At 40.7% G+C, this 16714-nt stretch overlaps 1 protein-coding gene across 1 annotated transcript in view; it reads right to left on the bottom strand.

The window, feature by feature from the left end:
- Positions 1-16714, bottom strand: part of PRUNE2 (prune homolog 2 (Drosophila)) — a 435757-nt gene that overhangs the window by 67103 nt on the left and 351940 nt on the right. Inside the window, exons 12-13 of the mRNA XM_006891999.1 lie at positions 6182-6261; positions 656-856 (exon numbers count right to left, since the gene is read on the bottom strand). Of these exons, the coding sequence (XP_006892061.1) occupies positions 656-856; positions 6182-6261 (281 nt within the window). The remainder of the gene's footprint in view (positions 1-655; positions 857-6181; positions 6262-16714) is intronic.

The following is a 16714-nucleotide window of genomic DNA, read 5'->3' as shown; positions in this document are numbered from 1 at the left end:
TCCCTTCCCTTCCCTTCCCTTCCCTTCCCTTCCCTTTCCCTTGCCTTCCTTTCCTTTCCTTTTCCCTTTCTTCTTTATTGGAGATAAAGCTATATATTTTAGTGGCAAGATACAGGTAAACAAACAAACAGTTAAATAATATTATTTCAGTTTGTGAGATGTGGAAAATGAATGCCACTAGACTAGAGAGTGACTTTATGGTGAAGAGTGTGGGTGGAAGTGTTGAGAAAAGCTCAGAGGTAAGCCCTCTGAGGAGATGACATCTGATCAAGGACTGATAGAAGAAATCACATATATAAGGATCTGGGGGAGGAACATTCCAGATATTGGAAACTTGTACAAGGAATTGAAAAGAACTGATTACCTTGCTCCAGGGAAAATTCTCTTTCCTTAAAGCCAGCTCTGACTTTGTCTCACCACATCCTTCACTCCTAGTTCCTAGCACAAGGCCTGGCAGAGAGTCAGGATGAACAATAGGATAGTACGGCAACTTATGACCTTTGTGAACCCCATCTGCTCATGAACCATGAACCATGGCCAACTAGGACTTAGATACAAATACACACTTCTAGGAGTCACAGGCACCAAGACAGGAGGCTTGTCCGTAAAGCCACTTAACCTTGTCAGATTTGGCCTTGTCAACTCGGTGACTCACCGTGCACAGTGTATTCGAAGGAGTCAGCTTCGTCAGGCGTGTCAAGCTCGTCCACGTTTATGTCAATCTCATCTGGGCTGTCGAGATTATCATCAGAAAGAATAGAGCCTTCACTCTGATCCAGAGAAAGGTTGATATTTGGGGCTGTGAGCTTGATTCGGCGAGATTGAGAACCATTAAGATCCAGAGAATTAGGAGGTTCTAAAGAGGAAAAAGCATAGTAACATTATTTGGTCAGAGATATCCCAGCAAAGAGGGGGACTGGGGTCCTGGTTGTGCGAAAAGCTGTTTGAAGGCCCTTCCAGCCAAGGTGCATCTGCTCAAAATGCTTCAACTCTGCCTTTGAGTCAGTTCTGACTCAGTAACAGTCCATCGGCTTCCAAAGCTGTAAATCTTCCTGGGAGGAGACTGCCCATCTCTCGCATGGAACCACTGGTGGATTCGAACCACTGCTGCTGTTTGATCTTTTTGGTTAGCAGCACTGCAGTCTATGCCACCAGGACCTCCATAAAAAGCTAAAAAAAAGACAAACACCCTAAAATGCTAAAAATGCTTATGTCAAGGGGCTAGGGAGAAACTAAGAATAGAGGGCATAAAAAATGAACACTGCATTGGAACAGATGAAAGAACGAACTGTTTAAAAGGAATATATGATTAGGCATTATTTGTGTGACAATAGTCTAGAATATGAGGTACATCGCAAAGTGCACTGGGAAGGGGTGGGGGTGGAAGAGGAAATTATGCAACAATGAATGGATGTTTTAAAAAAGTGAACAATGAATGAATGAAAATCCAACTTTTCTGTAAACTTTGATTAAAATCACAATAAAGAATGCTACCTTGGGATTTGGGCACCCTTCTTAACTACCCCTCATACTCCTGGCTCATGTTGCTACTAGAAGCAGAGGCCATTAATAAGTAAAAAACTAGTTTTTAGAACTGCCTTGTTTGAGAACTTGATTTGCTATGAGGTTAAATTGAATTGTGTGGTGCGATTGCACAAGATCAACAGTTAGGCTTACAGTGTTGTTGTTCTGCATCATGGAGTCAAATCCGACTCAGAGTTGATCCTCCAGCAGATTTCCAGAGGCAGCTGATCAAATGAGAAGAGATTGCCCATCTTTCGCCTACAGAGCAGCTGATGGATTTGAACCTCCTGCCTTCAGGTTGGCAGCACAACTCCTTACCACTAAGCCACCAGGCCTCCCTAAACTTAAATAGATTATCTTGTGATTCATGCTGATTTTGCTTCTATAAACAGAGTATGAGAAGTTAATTTGTTATGTTGACAGATAATCTAAAATGCGCCTCCTCAGTTGCTGGCACCTCCGTGTCTGTCATCGCTTTCAGGCAGAGTTAAGTTGGCTCCGACTCATGTTCTGTGTGCAACAGAATGAAACACTGCCTGCTCCTGGGCCACCCTCAGGATCCTTGATATGTTTCAGGCCGCTGCTGATGGAGCCACTATATCAGTCCATCCAGTTAACAGACTTCCTTTTGTTCACGAACCTTCTGCTTTACCAAGCATGACATCCTATTCCCAGGTCTGGTTTCTCCTGACACTGTGTCTAAGTATTCTTGTTTCTAAGAGTATATGTTGTTGTTTTTGTTGTTGTGTACCATCAAGTAGAAACTGACCCATAGCTGACCCTCTGGCTGGTTTTCAGAAGCAGTTTATTGCACAAGAGATTGTCCGTCCTTCTGTGGAGCAGATGGTGGATTTGAACCGCATGCCTTTGGGATTGCAGTGCAGCTTCTTGCTAGTAGGCCCCCACAGCTCTCTCTGGGAGTATTATAGCTCTGCTTACTACATAACAGATGTGCGTAACAGGTTTGCTTGTTTGTTCTGGCCATCCAAAGGCACTCTCGTGGCCTAATCCATAGAGAATTACCCCGAGAACCCAAAAGTGGCTCCTCGGGAGAAAGATGAGCAGTCACATCCCGTGCAATTTATTGCCTCCAAAAACCTAATGATGAGTCAGCTGTGAGTCGGTTCCAGCTTGACAGCCACGAGGATTTTTAGTTCGGGCAGTCCACAGTATCAATTTTTTCAGCTGTCTCTTGTGCCAATATTGTGTTTGATGAATGCATACACATGGATGCATGAGTCAAGTAGTTGTTGTTGATTGCCTTCAAGTCGAGCATGACTCATAGAGACCCTGTGAACAAAAGGCCTGAAGCCCCTCTACAACTATCGACATTTATCCAAGTTCATAGAGTTTCTGGAGGCATGTTGTTTAGGAAGTGGATGCCTCTCCTGCTTCTAAACCTGTTACAATATGTTATTGTTATGTGCCACTGAGTCGCCTGTGATGTATTGTGACCCTGTGTACAGCAGCTCTGAACTCTTCCCTGTCCTGAGCCAGTCTCACTAATTCTGACACACCAATCCCCATCGCCCCAGTTACTGTATCAAGCCATCTCATCTGGGGTCTCCCTCTCCTGCGCTGTCTGTCAACCCTTCTGAGCATGATGTCCTTCCCCAAGGACCAATTTCACCTGGCCACATGCCCTAAGTAAGTGAGGTAGAGCTTCAAAATCTTTGCCTCCAAGGAGAGACTTGGTTTCACCCTCTCCAAGACAGACCAATTTGTTCAAGACTCTTCTCCAGCACCACAACACGAAGGCATCTATCTATTCTTCTGTCATTCTCAGTTATTGTCCAGCTCTCTGAAGCATAACAAGTAATTGAGTCAAGTAGTTGTTATTTTTTTCAAAGTTGATGTGAAATTAATATATCAGAAATTACCAATTTTAAATAATCCCAGAAGTTTTTACTCAACACGGCCCTTTAATCACTTTGGTCTCTCCTGTCCTCCTGTCTCTAGATGATGCATTCCCGGAAGGCGGGGACCATACCTTGCCCTTCACAGGCCTGCACACAGTAGGTGCTCATTCATCCACTGTTGGTCTGAGAGAAACGTCCCCTTGTCCCTTTCTGCTCCAGGTGAGCTGCAGCGAGGTACCTCCCTCCGTCACGTGGCTGCATCTTCTCTCTCAGGGGTGAGGGCAGGAGGGTTACAAAGGCTTATCACTGAGGGGACCCAGTGGTTGTGGTGGTGGGAGGAAACCTGGCCTTTGGTCCCTGGAGTTCAGAAGCCCCCCTCAACACAACAGCATCTTTTCCACTTCATTCGTGGGTTCCCTGTTTCTAATAAACTATTTCCCTGCCTTTTCCTGTCTTCTGAACGTTACTTTAGGGCAAACGCTGCATTTGGTCTTGATGGTTGTTCCAAGCTGTACATTTCTCACAGACCTCTTTTACTCAACAATGGTTCTGACATCATGCATGGTCCTCTCACGTGAAGGCAAATGGAAGGAGCCCCACTCTTTCCTTGTAGTGCACATGTCTTGCTGCACCATCTTTCGTATAACAGATGCAATGCCAGAGAAATGTCCATCTCTCCGATTCCTTTCAGCTCCAGACAAGTCCATGCCAAGTTAGAGAGGCAGCCTAACTAGAGAATCCAGAAGATTCCTGGCAGGAAAGTCAGCTGCTGCTTCAACTCCAGAGCCCTGGCCCTGACCTCGTTCTAAGGAAGTCGATGCAGTTTCTTTTGTCATTAAGATTTTCATTTTTATAAAATAGCAGCCATGTGGTGATTCATGTAGTATTTTAATGTTGCTTGAAAAAAGTTTATACGGTCCCGGAAGTTCAAGAAACACTGCACGTTACAAAGTTCCTTCACTGCAGGAATGCTACATGGAGTGTCATCCAAGAAATTTGTCTGTTTGCTTTTGCTTTTTATTTTTAGTTTTTGGGGGTATTTATTGGTCTGCATTTAAAAAAAACACCCCTTGTATACATTATGTTTAATTATTGTACACTGAATTTTATACTATCTTTCTCCAAGGAATTATCTATGGAGATAGATATGCTTTACATATCACTACTGGGCATTTGCAATATAGACAAGGCAACTAAAGAACTAAACTTTTCCATTTTATCTGAAATTTTAATTAAAAAGCCACCTGGTTACAGAGAGTTTAAGCACCTTTTTTATGACTCACTAGAAACTTCACTAGGAATCTTGAAGAGTGAGGTAGGTAGACAGATAGTGACTACCAAGTTCACTTGGCCACAGAAAACTAAAATGAAAACTATGTTACGTGATTAGAATTTTGAAGAAGATACTTTGGGCAATAGAACAGAAAAATAAGTCATGTAATTATTTTCCCTCTTCCTGCCCTGTTGTGGGCTTGGCTGATAATACCAGTGTTCAGCAGAAATGCCTCTCTTGGAATGAGTCTGAAGCTGCTGTAGTACAAGAGAGTGACTTTCAAACTAAGTCGGAATCTATAGGTTTAACGTACAAATTCATTATTTTAAGTATATGCCTTGGATTATAAATTCTTAGGGTGCCAGTTGTTCATTTTTGTTTGTTTAGGATCAGAATACTGAATTTTTTGGATATATTTCCAATTTTAAACATTCTCACTTTTTTTTTCTTTGAAAAGGGGAATGCCTTTATCACAAGTATTTGGAAACAAGTTAAGTAGAGTTTAGATTGTTATAATCAAAAGAAGAATTTAGGGTAAATTATTTGCCCTAGGATAAGAGATTTCTTGAGAAAAGTATATTAAAGCATATTAAATGTGATGTAGTTGTTGTGTGTCATTGAGTTGGAAACGACCCACAGCTAATCATTCAGTGGGTTTTCAGAGGCAGTTATGTGAGACATTTCTGGTCCTGTTCCATGGAGCAGCAGGTGGATTCAAACTACGTGCCTTTGAGATGGTAGAGCAGTTTCTTATCACTAGGTCAGCAGAGCTCTTTATTAAAGATATGAGGGTTTTTTGTTGTTATTGTTTTTTGGGTTTTGTTTTTAGGATTTTTTTGTTAATCCTTTTAAAATTTTTTATTAATTATTTTAATGCAATATATATGTATATATACACATATACATATACAGATTATATTTTACAGCATATTCTTTCCATTTAATTTTTCCCCATTCATTCATTCATTATTGCACACTTACCTCCCTGCCCACCCCTCCCCCTAGTTCATTTTTCTCTTTGAAAAGAAAAAGAAAAAGTCTTTCATTGTGATACAATACCCCCCCAGAAAGCATTGAAACAGATGAGGGAGAGAACTGATTAAAAGGCATATAGGATTAGGTATTATTTTCATGACAAGACTACAGGAAAAGAAATGCATAGTAAAGTGGCCTGTGCACATTCTCACTTTTAAGAGTGAATTTAGTGAGCTTAGACTCCCATCAGAACTTGACATTATGGCACACAGTTGCCTGTTACCAAAGATTGGAAGTATTGGGAGCTGAGGTCATGACCCAGCAGGAAAAAATGTGACACTCCCCGCCCCGTAGTGAGCATTAATAGTCACATCAACTCCAAAGCAGATCAAGCCTAGCGCCTTCTTCCCCACTTTTTTTTTCTCCCCTCTTCTTCACTTTTAACACTAAAGTCACAAGTTGGATGCACAGGAAATGGTCTTCTCACTGAATAATAAAAATGTCTGGATGCAGAATAGCACTGAAGAAAATGAAGAAAGGCTCCTCTCACCAGGCCTCATGTCTGCAGCACTGGGGCTCAGCATTCCCTCCTCAAAGGGGATGTCCATCCCTACATCCTCTGCCAGCAGTCTGGAAAAAAACAAATGGTGTGAAAGGTTGAGTGGGATTTAATGTTCTTTGTAAAGGAAAACCAGAGATTGTAAGATAACATGTCAGGTTCAGTCGGAAAAAGCCAAGCATGTGTACGGAATCTACAGCACGTGACCCAGATTAGGAGAATGACTTTCTACAGGTATTGTGGATGAGAACAATACCGGTAGAACAAGCCACCTTTCCTGTCAGTGAATACAAGTACACACACACCAAGCAGAACACTCAGAAACAGGAAAGCACATAACTAAGGAAAAACAATTTAGAACAGAATCATTTTCAACCAAAGAAACCAGATAAACGCTTTGGTGAGAAAACAACATGTGTTTGACTTTGTTTTTCTATGTAAACATGAGTAAATCGGTTAAACCAGAGGAATAAAAAAAAAAACAATTAAAAAAAACCAAAACACCAGAGGAATCTGAAGAAGCTGGGTCCAGTTTTATTCTCTGTAAAGAGATACAGCATCAACCTCAGAGAAGTGTGCAAAGGGAATTTTTCTTCCTCCTTCTTTTGACTATTTAAATGTTCTCTGTGATTATATGTTGCAGAAGACAGCTCTAAGTATGTGTTATTGTTTCTTATTTCTAATCAGTGTCAAAGGGAATGCTGGTGGAGCAGTTCATAGTGAGTTGTGCTGCTAACTCAAAGGCTACGTCATTCTGGTAGTTTGAATTATCTGGAGAAAGATGGACAGTCTCTTTCCACTCAAATTACAGGCTTGGAAACTTGAGGAGAGTCAGTCGGTCGTAAGTGAGTGAGTGAATCAGTGTGAAGCCTAGAACCATTTAAATTAGCCAACTTGGCAGAACATGTATAGGAAAGATCCTCGGCCATAGGCAGTTGTGCTGCTAACATAAAGGCGGTGCCTCTCTGGTTGGTTTTAATCCACCATCAGCTCCACAGGAGGAAAGACGGGTAATCTCATCCACGCAATCAACACCCTTGGAAAGCTACTGGATGGTCCACTATGAATCAGTTCCTACTCCATGGGAACGTGAGTTGAATAGGAAATTAATGACTTCTCAAGATTTTTCTAAAAAGTTCTTTTTAAACTTTGCCCTCATTATGGAAATTTCCATTTATCATCTTTTTCTTAGTGACACTTAGGAAATTTTGTTCACTGCTGGTGAATTCTTATCATTTTGACTAATCTATATTTAGACGTGATGACCCTTTGTGCCAAAGTTCTAAATTTAGTTCCTCTCTCTGCTCTCATCTTCCCTCAGCCCCAAATAATAATAATAATTGTATTTGTTTTTGATGAAGGTTTAGACATCATGTTAAGTTCTCATCCAACAATCTATACTCAAGTTGTTCAGAGACATTGGTTACATTCTTCACAATGTGCACATTCTCATTTCTGCTCTGGTTGTTCTGTTTCTGTTAATCTAGTTTCCCTGACCTCTTACATTGTTATCTTTGTTTTAAAGTGATTGTTGACCACCTGGCAATTTCTTTCTAAAAAGAACAGTGCTTATGACTATTATTATTACAGGCACACCTTAGAGATACTGCTAGAAAAGAAGTACCTATATCCTCACTTGCTAATTCCATAAACCCCTTCAAAATACATCGTTTTAGGGCATTATTTTCTCCACACATTTGCTTAGGCTTCTATTTTGTACGTTCCTCCATCTTAACAGTTCCTCCAGTAAAACAGTGGACAAGAGTTTGGTGTGTCAATCAAAGGTAATTGATTCCAGTCAAAGGCATTGACAAGGATAAGCCAACCTGTGCCAGACATATAATACTAACAGATGGAAATACATAACAAACAAACAGAAAAACCTACACAATAAAGTAGATATGGTAAGCATAATGGTCTGCCCTGGGCCCAGTTTGGAAGTACTAGGACCCAGAATCACTAGTTTTCCATGCTGCTTCAATTTCCCCGATTTCCTCCCAGTCATCTCTCATCAGGGAGCTCTGATGGCCTGGTCCACAGGGAGTTGTGCTGTCAACCCAAAGGTTGCTCTCCTCTGACAGTCTGAATCCTCCAGTGGTCCCACAGGAAAAAGATGGGCCATTTCCTCCCGTGTGAGTCACAGTATCACAGAAACCCACTGGAGGGTCAGCTATGAGTTGGTCCTGACTCCAGAGCAATGAGTTTGAGTTTTTAGCTTGAATTTCTTGTCATATGAAGTAACCTGCATGCGTTCTCCTTGACAATAACCTTCTGCCTTTACATGCTCTCGGGTAAGGTCTGAGTTACAGGCACCTTAGGCACAACACAGCAAACACTTCCCAGTCCTGATCTATCCTTATACCTGTTGTGTGTGAGCACAGTATTATAGCCACTGCATCAATTCATCTCCTTACATTCAAGCATTGTAATTCAAGCAATGTAAGGTCTTCCTCTTTTCCTGACACTCTGCTTTGCCAAGAAGTGTCTTTTGCAATTGACTGGTCTCTCCTGACAGTATGTCCAAAGTATTTGAGACAAATTTCACCATCATCACTTTTTTTAACCATTGTCACTGTTAAGCAGCACTTTGTCTTCCAAGACACATTGGTTTGTTTATCTGGCAGTTCGCGTTCTGTTTAACATTCTTCCCAATGCCATAACTTATTTATTGGATTTTAAAAATGTGAATTGTTTATAGAAAAAATTGGTTTTAATAGTTCCTAAACATTGTGTTATGTGAGTGACGTCAATTACAGTCCCCACCTTGTAACAGCAGGTTCCCACGGCCTCCCTGCTCTTCCTGTTTCTATGCATCCTTCTTTCTTATCCCTTCCTGCCTTCTGAACTTTATCACTGGGAAAATATTGCTCTTTTGCTCTCACATGGCTTGCATGCTCCTCCGTGGTGTTACTGATCATGCTTTAGGCCTGTTTGGTTCAAAGTTGAGTCTCAGGGTGATTTCAATTTCAGGCTGAAGAGTGTCTAAAGATCATAGTCTCGGTGGTTCTACAGGTCTCTGGCAAACCAGTAAGTGTGGCCTTTTTTATGATTTTGAGTTTTGTTCTACATTATTCTCCCACTCCGTCAGCCTTACTATTGTAATTCACAATAGCCAACAGTAACAGCCAGACACCAGCTGGTTCTTCTGGTTCGGGGTCATGACTTAAAGGCATCTTTGGACTTCCTTATTCACTGTCCATGCAATCAAGGCAATTTTACATACAACGGCTTCGGTTAGCTGCGTGATAGTTATCAAAGGGGCATCTTTGAGCACTTCACAGTCTTCTGCAGCAGAATTCCTCAGTATAATCCATTATTTGATTTACTGACTACTGCTTTCACGGACATTATCGATCCAAGTAGGATAAAAATCCCTGACATTTGTAATATTTTCTCATTTACCATGTGAGTGCTGTAGGTCCACTTGTGAAGATCTTTGCTTTCTTTATGCTGAGGTATAATCCACACTGAAGGTCACAGTCTTTTAATTTAATTAGTAATTACTTCAAGTCCTCTTTAAGGAAAAACTTCCTTCCTTTGAGGAACTTCCTTCCCCAGCAAGGAAAGTTGTTTGTATAAATGGCATCTTGATTCCTCATTCTGCTGCATATAGCCCAGCTAGTGGAATAATTTGTTCAGCACATAGATTGAATAGGAACAGTAAAAGGCTACAATCCTGATGCTCCTCAGTCCTGCTTTTAAAGTCACACTATATCTCCTTGTTCTGTTCAAATGATATCTCTTGGTCTCTGTACAGGTTCCACATTGGCAAAATATAGTGTTCTAGAATTCCTGTCCTTCACAGTGCTACCCATAATTTATTTTAATACATACATAGAATTGACTGCTTCAGGTTCCTTACTAATAAGTGAGAGAGAAAATGCAATGCTTGAATTTAAGCACCAGAAAAAAAGTTATTTGCTATTATTTTTGTTGCTCTCTTCATCTTCTATTCTAATTGCATTCTACATTAGACTTATGTAGAACTCTGGGTCAGTGAAAGGAAAATCTTCACTGACATGGATTGGATCGACACAGTGACCCTAAGAATGGGCTTAAGCTTAGTGAAGACGGTGAGGCAGGCACAGGAGAGGGCGAGGTTCAGCTCTGTCATTCATCGGGTCTCTGTGAGCTGTAGTCAACTCAGTGGCACCCAAAAACAACAACAACCTTCAGCTTGAAGCTTCACAAGAGCAGGGACTGTCGATTTTGTTCATTATTATATCTCAACCATGTGGCGTACAGTAAGTATGAAACAAATATGTATTGGAAGAAAAATTTGAACTTGAAATATCCTAATGGACCTATAAATTATTTTCTTTTGCACTGTAGTGAGGACCCAGTATAATAAATAAAATAATACAAAACAGTCTCACTTTCCCTTCCATGGCACAAAATCAATTAGGAGGGTGTGTAAATAGGTAGTATGAGTATTATATTTCTACAGTTCTCTTAAGGTTTGTAAGTTGTAGGTGATCTAATGGGGAAATAAATGGAAAGAGTCTTGGACATGAGATCATTGTTCTGGGTTATATAGGTCCATTGTTAGTGCTGATTAGTTGTTTAACATTGGGAAAATTACCTCTCCTCTCTGCAATTTTAAATGGACTTAATATCAATCAACACTGTGATTGTAGGGAGTCAATGTAACTCATATGATGGGACTTCATAAGTTACAAAGGTCTGTCTAAGTTTAGGGTATTACTGTCTTCCATCTAAAGCATAATCTCAGGAGTGTTGATGTATGGGATTTGGTATCAAGCCTAGAAAGGGAAATTGCAGTCTTGCACTAATCTCCACAGAGCCTGTCAGCACCGTTGAGATCACTGACATTAGAGAAGAGAGTCCTTGTTTCTCCCTAGTCCCCAGCACAAAGCAGAGGCTCTACAAAGGCCCTGGGAGGAGATGTGATGGAGGCTTGTACAGGAGCAAAGAAAAAGCTGACAGCTGTGGCAGAGCAGACAGTCTCTGAAAAGCAGTTCACCGGGATGCATCTGGACCCCACAGAGAAGCATGTCAAGAGAGGGGAAACTGAGCCATCAAAGGCTTGGAGCAAATTTGGGAGAAACCCAAGCTGTGCTCCTTCCAAATACTCAAAATGAACTTCGTCCATTAAGTGAAGTCATCAAACAAGGTACTTGGTGATGGAGCAAGTTGGCAATTTTACAATTACTTATTGAAACACTTTTGGATCTAATTTAATAATAAATTAGTCCAGTGTGAAGCACTGATTTTACATCTAAGTAGCAAGGATCAAATTCTGAGTTTTCTCTATGAAATCAGCTGCCATTGAGTTGATTATGGCTCATGGTGACAGACTCTTCCATGCCAAAGTAGCAGTGGGCTCCAAAAAAGGGAGCCGTGGTGGCCTAGTAGGTAAGGAGTTGTGCTGCCAACCCAAAGGTCGGGAACTCAAATCCACAAGGTGCTCCACAGGAAAAAAGAGGAACAATGATTTTTAGCCTCTGAAAACCCTTTTGAAGGGTCAGATAAGAGTTGGTGCCAAGTCGACAGCAATGAGTGAGTGTAAGGGTTTGTAATGACTGATTTTTCAGGAGTAGATCACCAGGCCTTTCTTCCGAGTGCCTCCCTGGGGAGACATGACCCACCAACCATTTGGTTAGCAGCCAAGTGTATTAACACTTTGCACCATCCAAGGATTCCTTTCCTGATTATAAAACCAAAACCAAGCCCACTGCCATGGAATCGATTCCAACTCTCAGCCACTGACCTTTCCGTTAACAGCCCAACACATACCACACTGCACCGCCAGGAGCCCTAGTTTTCTGAATAGTCCTTATAACTCACAGTTGTCAAGTCAGGACCAATTCAACATTGCCCCTGACCCTGCAGTGGGTTTCAGAGGCTGTAAATCACACAGGTGGAGATTACGCAGCTATCTCCGTGGGGCTGCTGATGGATTTGAATGCCCAGGGAGGCAATGACTTAAGGTTAGCAGGGCATCTCCCTGCAGACCGTCACCAGAGCGCCCATTCCTGAGTATCGGATGGAGTCGTACTTGACTCAATGGCACCTAACAACAACAACAACAACAAGGAGCAAGGTCTAATTCGCCTGTGGCAAGTGTCCCAAACTCCCATGTTCAGCCTCATGGCTCCATCTAGAGGATGAATGGCTTACAGTCTTTGCTGAATGGTTAGCTAACAGCATCTTTAACCAGTAATTCTGACTTTTGAACGCAAGGTAACTTCGTCTCCTGCACCTTCTAAGGTGATTGTGTGCCTTGCTTGAGCTAATGAAGTGAGATCAGAAGCAGCAGCTACCTGAGGAAGCAGCACTCGCAGGGACTGGTCTCAGGGCCAGCATGAAGAAAGGATGTGATGAGCAGGGCGCCCAGTTCACCAGCCTAGTGACCCAGCTAGCAAAGAGACTGACAGGTGACTTTGCATGTGTTTTTTATTAAAAAATAAACTTATTTTAAAAAATGAGTTTTGAAATGTTTTATCTGAAATAACAAACAAGTCTGTCTTACAGGAAGTGCAACCAGGTTGCTGCCCTAGAGGCAAAAAGGGTGAAACTTTGTCTCACATACCTTGAGCGTGTTGTTAAGAGAGACCAGTCTTTGGAAAAAGATATCATGCTGGGAAAAGTGGGAGGTCAGAGACAAGGGGAAGACCCCAAGAGGATGAATTGACACAGTGACTGCCGCAATGGCTTGGGCTTGACAGGAGTCAGGAGAGCTGTGCAGGACACAGCAAGGTTCCGATCTGTTGCTCACAGGGTTTCCATGAGTCATAGTTGATTTGTTGCCACCTAACAACAACACAACGCTGTCTAACTCATTCTGGCTAATTGGTCCTTGTCTTAAAGGAAATACCTGACTCACATGCTCCAAATTCTGTTTCCTTATTTGGATAACCGATTTCATACATCCTTAGCGAGCCTCATTCATGTTAATGGTACCTACCTTCTTGCCTAGGTTACTAATGCGGTTTTACTAGGTTACTAAGAGATTTTTTTAAATGAGGACAAAAACAAAACAAAACAAAAACCAACCACACCACAAAACAAAAAATACACCAAACTCAGAATGGCACTGGATACTTAAAACCGTATCCCGAGAATGAATGACCTCCTGGAGGCCTTGGGATTTAAAATGCGAATGGAGACTGCGGAAGCAGCTGAACACTACAAGGTCATAAAAACAGATTTTTCAGAACAACCTCAGAGCAGATGTTTAAATCACCGACAGTAAGATCCAACAAGGTAAAGCCAAAAGAGGCAGATGAGAATAAAGAGAATTCACGCGCTTCGTCTCAGCCATTCACCAGACAGGGAGAAAATAAAACTGAAAAGAAATTCACAAAACCAAGATCTCTCCAGTCACAGCGGAAGACGTGGACACCAGAGTACAAGGTCAGAAGGCAATCTGTAGGAAAAAAACTAGAAGTAAATGCAAATTTCTCTGAAAGACCTGATGTAAAAAAATTTTGCCCTTGACCAGGTAAATGATCTAGGATCAGTCTTCCAAGGAGCTGAGTATTCGAGACAACATTACTTTTTTCGTTTATTCACTCATCCATTCAGACATTTTAAAAAAATTTATACTGGTTTATAAAAAACTGGTATGCATTTTTCCCCCCACAGTGGATCTTTCCCATTTCTTTCACTACAACTCCCTCTACCCATCAAATTGCGCAACAATATACTTTTCAAAGAACCACCTGCAACGAGCCACAGACGGTTCAATGGCTGAAGATGAGGCAGTGAACGATATGGGTCACATCTTGGTAAATGGAATTTACATTGTAGAGAAAATGAAAGAGACAATTTCAGCTAATGATAAGATAATAAAATAAAAAAATAATAAGATAATAAAACATGTGTAGATTTAAAAAAAAAAGAAAAACATACCCCATTCCAGCCAGTATTCAGAGGCAGTTAACCACACGGGAGGAGATTGCCCATCCTTTTCCCACCAAGAAATTGAGTGACTGTTAATATATTACTTTTAAGTTTTATTTTTCCCTATCAGCCATGCATTATCTGTCCATTTTAAAAAAGATTGTACTTTAAATTGACTTATTTTAGGTAAATACATTCCTCTTTTAAGGAAGGCTACATTACTAGTGCATGTGAAAACGATTTCATATTATTTACCTAAGAGGAATACATACAAAAATGTATTTATTTCTTGTTATTGTTATTTCAGTGAAGGTTTATAAAGCAAACTAATTTCTCATTCAACCTTTCACATACATTTTATTCAGTAACATTAATTTCAGTACCCATAATGTAATCCCACTTTCCCCACTTCCTCCCTTAATTCTCATTTCACTTAGTCCTCCTGTGCTGCTCTGGGTTTTCGTTTTCTTTAGTGATACTGACCATTCCCTTTATCAGATATTGCCTTTCCCTTCAGCCATCTAAACACTTAGGTACAAAAATATAATTTTAAAATAATAAAGAGAATTCCTTTAAATTTTATGTAGCCCCCTTCCCTCTTCTCCCTCCCCTTGGATATTCACTCCGAGGCTCTGTTGGTGTTAAGACGAAGCTTAGCAAGTCTTAGATATGCCATATAATATTACAAATACAAAGAAATGCTGCAGAGGCTAGAAGATCCTCTATGCAAGCAATCTATTTCCAAGTTTGAAAGAAACCACGGGGAATCTTTAAGTGCTAGAAAGAAAGAGTTCTCAGTGTAAATTGATGAAAAGTAGCCCACAGGGTTTTGGAATATTTAAATACAAATTCATTGCCTGTTGAGTTGGAACAGACCCATAGATGGCCCTCCATCAAGTTTTCAGAGGCTACAAATCACACAGGAGCAATTGACTTTCTTCTGTGGAGCAGATGGTGGATTTGAACCATCTGCCTTTGGGTTGGCAATGTAACTCTTTACCCACTAGGCCACCAGAATTCTCTAGGTCCTAGAAAATATGATGAGAGTGCTCATATATATATGGAAGTGATCTTCAGAAAGGGCCTCTACTAAACTAGAAGTAAGGGTTAGGCCTCAACAACTAAATAAGGCTTGTATCTTAAAGAGTTGCCTGCTTCAGTCAGAGGGGCTGATTAAAAATCTCTAACCTCAGAAAGTGCAGTCTGACTGAAGTCTGGGATGAGAAGAAATCTGAGACTTGGAAGGGAGCTCTGGTAGCCTAGCTGTAAGGAATTGTGTGCCCAATCCAAAGGCACATTGTTTGAACCCACCAGATTCTCCAAGTGAGAAAGATGGGCCTTTCCTCTCAGGTGACTTACAGGAGAGCCAGTTGTGAGTTGGTTCCAACTTGATGGCACACAACAACAACAAGAGAATTGGAGACAGTTACAGAACTGATGGGCTGTGTACTGCACTAAGGAGGCAACTGAGAATTGGAGACAATTAATGGAGCCACATCCTGCTCGTCCATGCTGCTGCCTCACAGTACAAGGTGAACAGGGGCGGGGGTGGGGAGGGGGCTGGGGAACTTTGTTGTGTCCACACACTGTGAACTCTCAGGCTGCTTGTCCCAGTATCATTTAGCCTATCTATACGATTATGAAAGAAGTATCTAAAATACAATGATACAGAAGTGTTGAAAACAAAATTATATAGAAAGATACTAGAAAAACATTCACCACAACAAAGTGGCTATAACTAAAAGTTAAACAAAATTTTAGACAGGAGCACATTATTAAGACTGATGTTCTCTTATTTAGGTGATAAAGTAGCAGGGGGGAATCTATGGCAAGGTATAATAATCTAAGACCAATATGCCTTTATCCATTTAGTCTTAAAATATAAGAGTTATGTGGTTAGAATTATAAATTATAAGGAGAAATTAGTCTCATTAGGGTAAATCTCAATATACCCCTAAAATATGAATCATTTCGCCTGATAAGAACTGCTCAAGATTGCAGAAGATCTGAACAAGAGAATAATAAAACTAATCTAGTGCACAAATGTAGAGTTCCAAACTCAACAGCAGCAGGGTATATTTGCAACCTCACAAAAACTGACCGAACAGGATGTGTTACAAAATACTGAAAATCACTATCATATACACCAAATTCTGTGACCTTCAAACCAGACAACTAGAAATCATGCACAAAAAAGGACAATTTTGAAAAATGAAAATATGCTTTTAAATAAATTGATCAAGAAAACTCTACATATCAAAGCTTCTCAGAGCAGTCAAAGCAGTTTCGAAAGGAAAAGAAATAGTCTTAAATTCACACATTAAAAATAAAAGCTGGGCTTAAATTGCTAAGAATTCAACCCACTTGGGAAATTAGAAAGAACCAGGGTCAGTATTTCTTTATACTAAGCCTTTGTAGCACCTCTAGTGGTCTTGAATACCACCAAGTGCAGAACAGTGACATAAATAGAATTTTACAAAATCTCAAGCATGTATCTTTCTAGAGTTTGTGCTCTGGGAACTGTTGTGTCTTAATTTAAAAAGTCTCATTGTAGTAGCCTGGCAGCTCTGATGCTACAGATGATGAGAGACCCTAAATACAAAAGCTTATAGAATGGTGTTAAACACACCCTGCTTTGTACTAGGCTTCTAAGCCAGG

Source organism: Elephantulus edwardii, unplaced genomic scaffold (genome assembly GCF_000299155.1).
Source record: "Elephantulus edwardii isolate Elephantulus edwardi_28Jun2011 unplaced genomic scaffold, EleEdw1.0 scaffold00108, whole genome shotgun sequence".
Lineage (NCBI taxonomy): Eukaryota > Metazoa > Chordata > Mammalia > Macroscelidea > Macroscelididae > Elephantulus > Elephantulus edwardii.
This window is presented reverse-complemented; position numbering and strand designations above follow the sequence as displayed.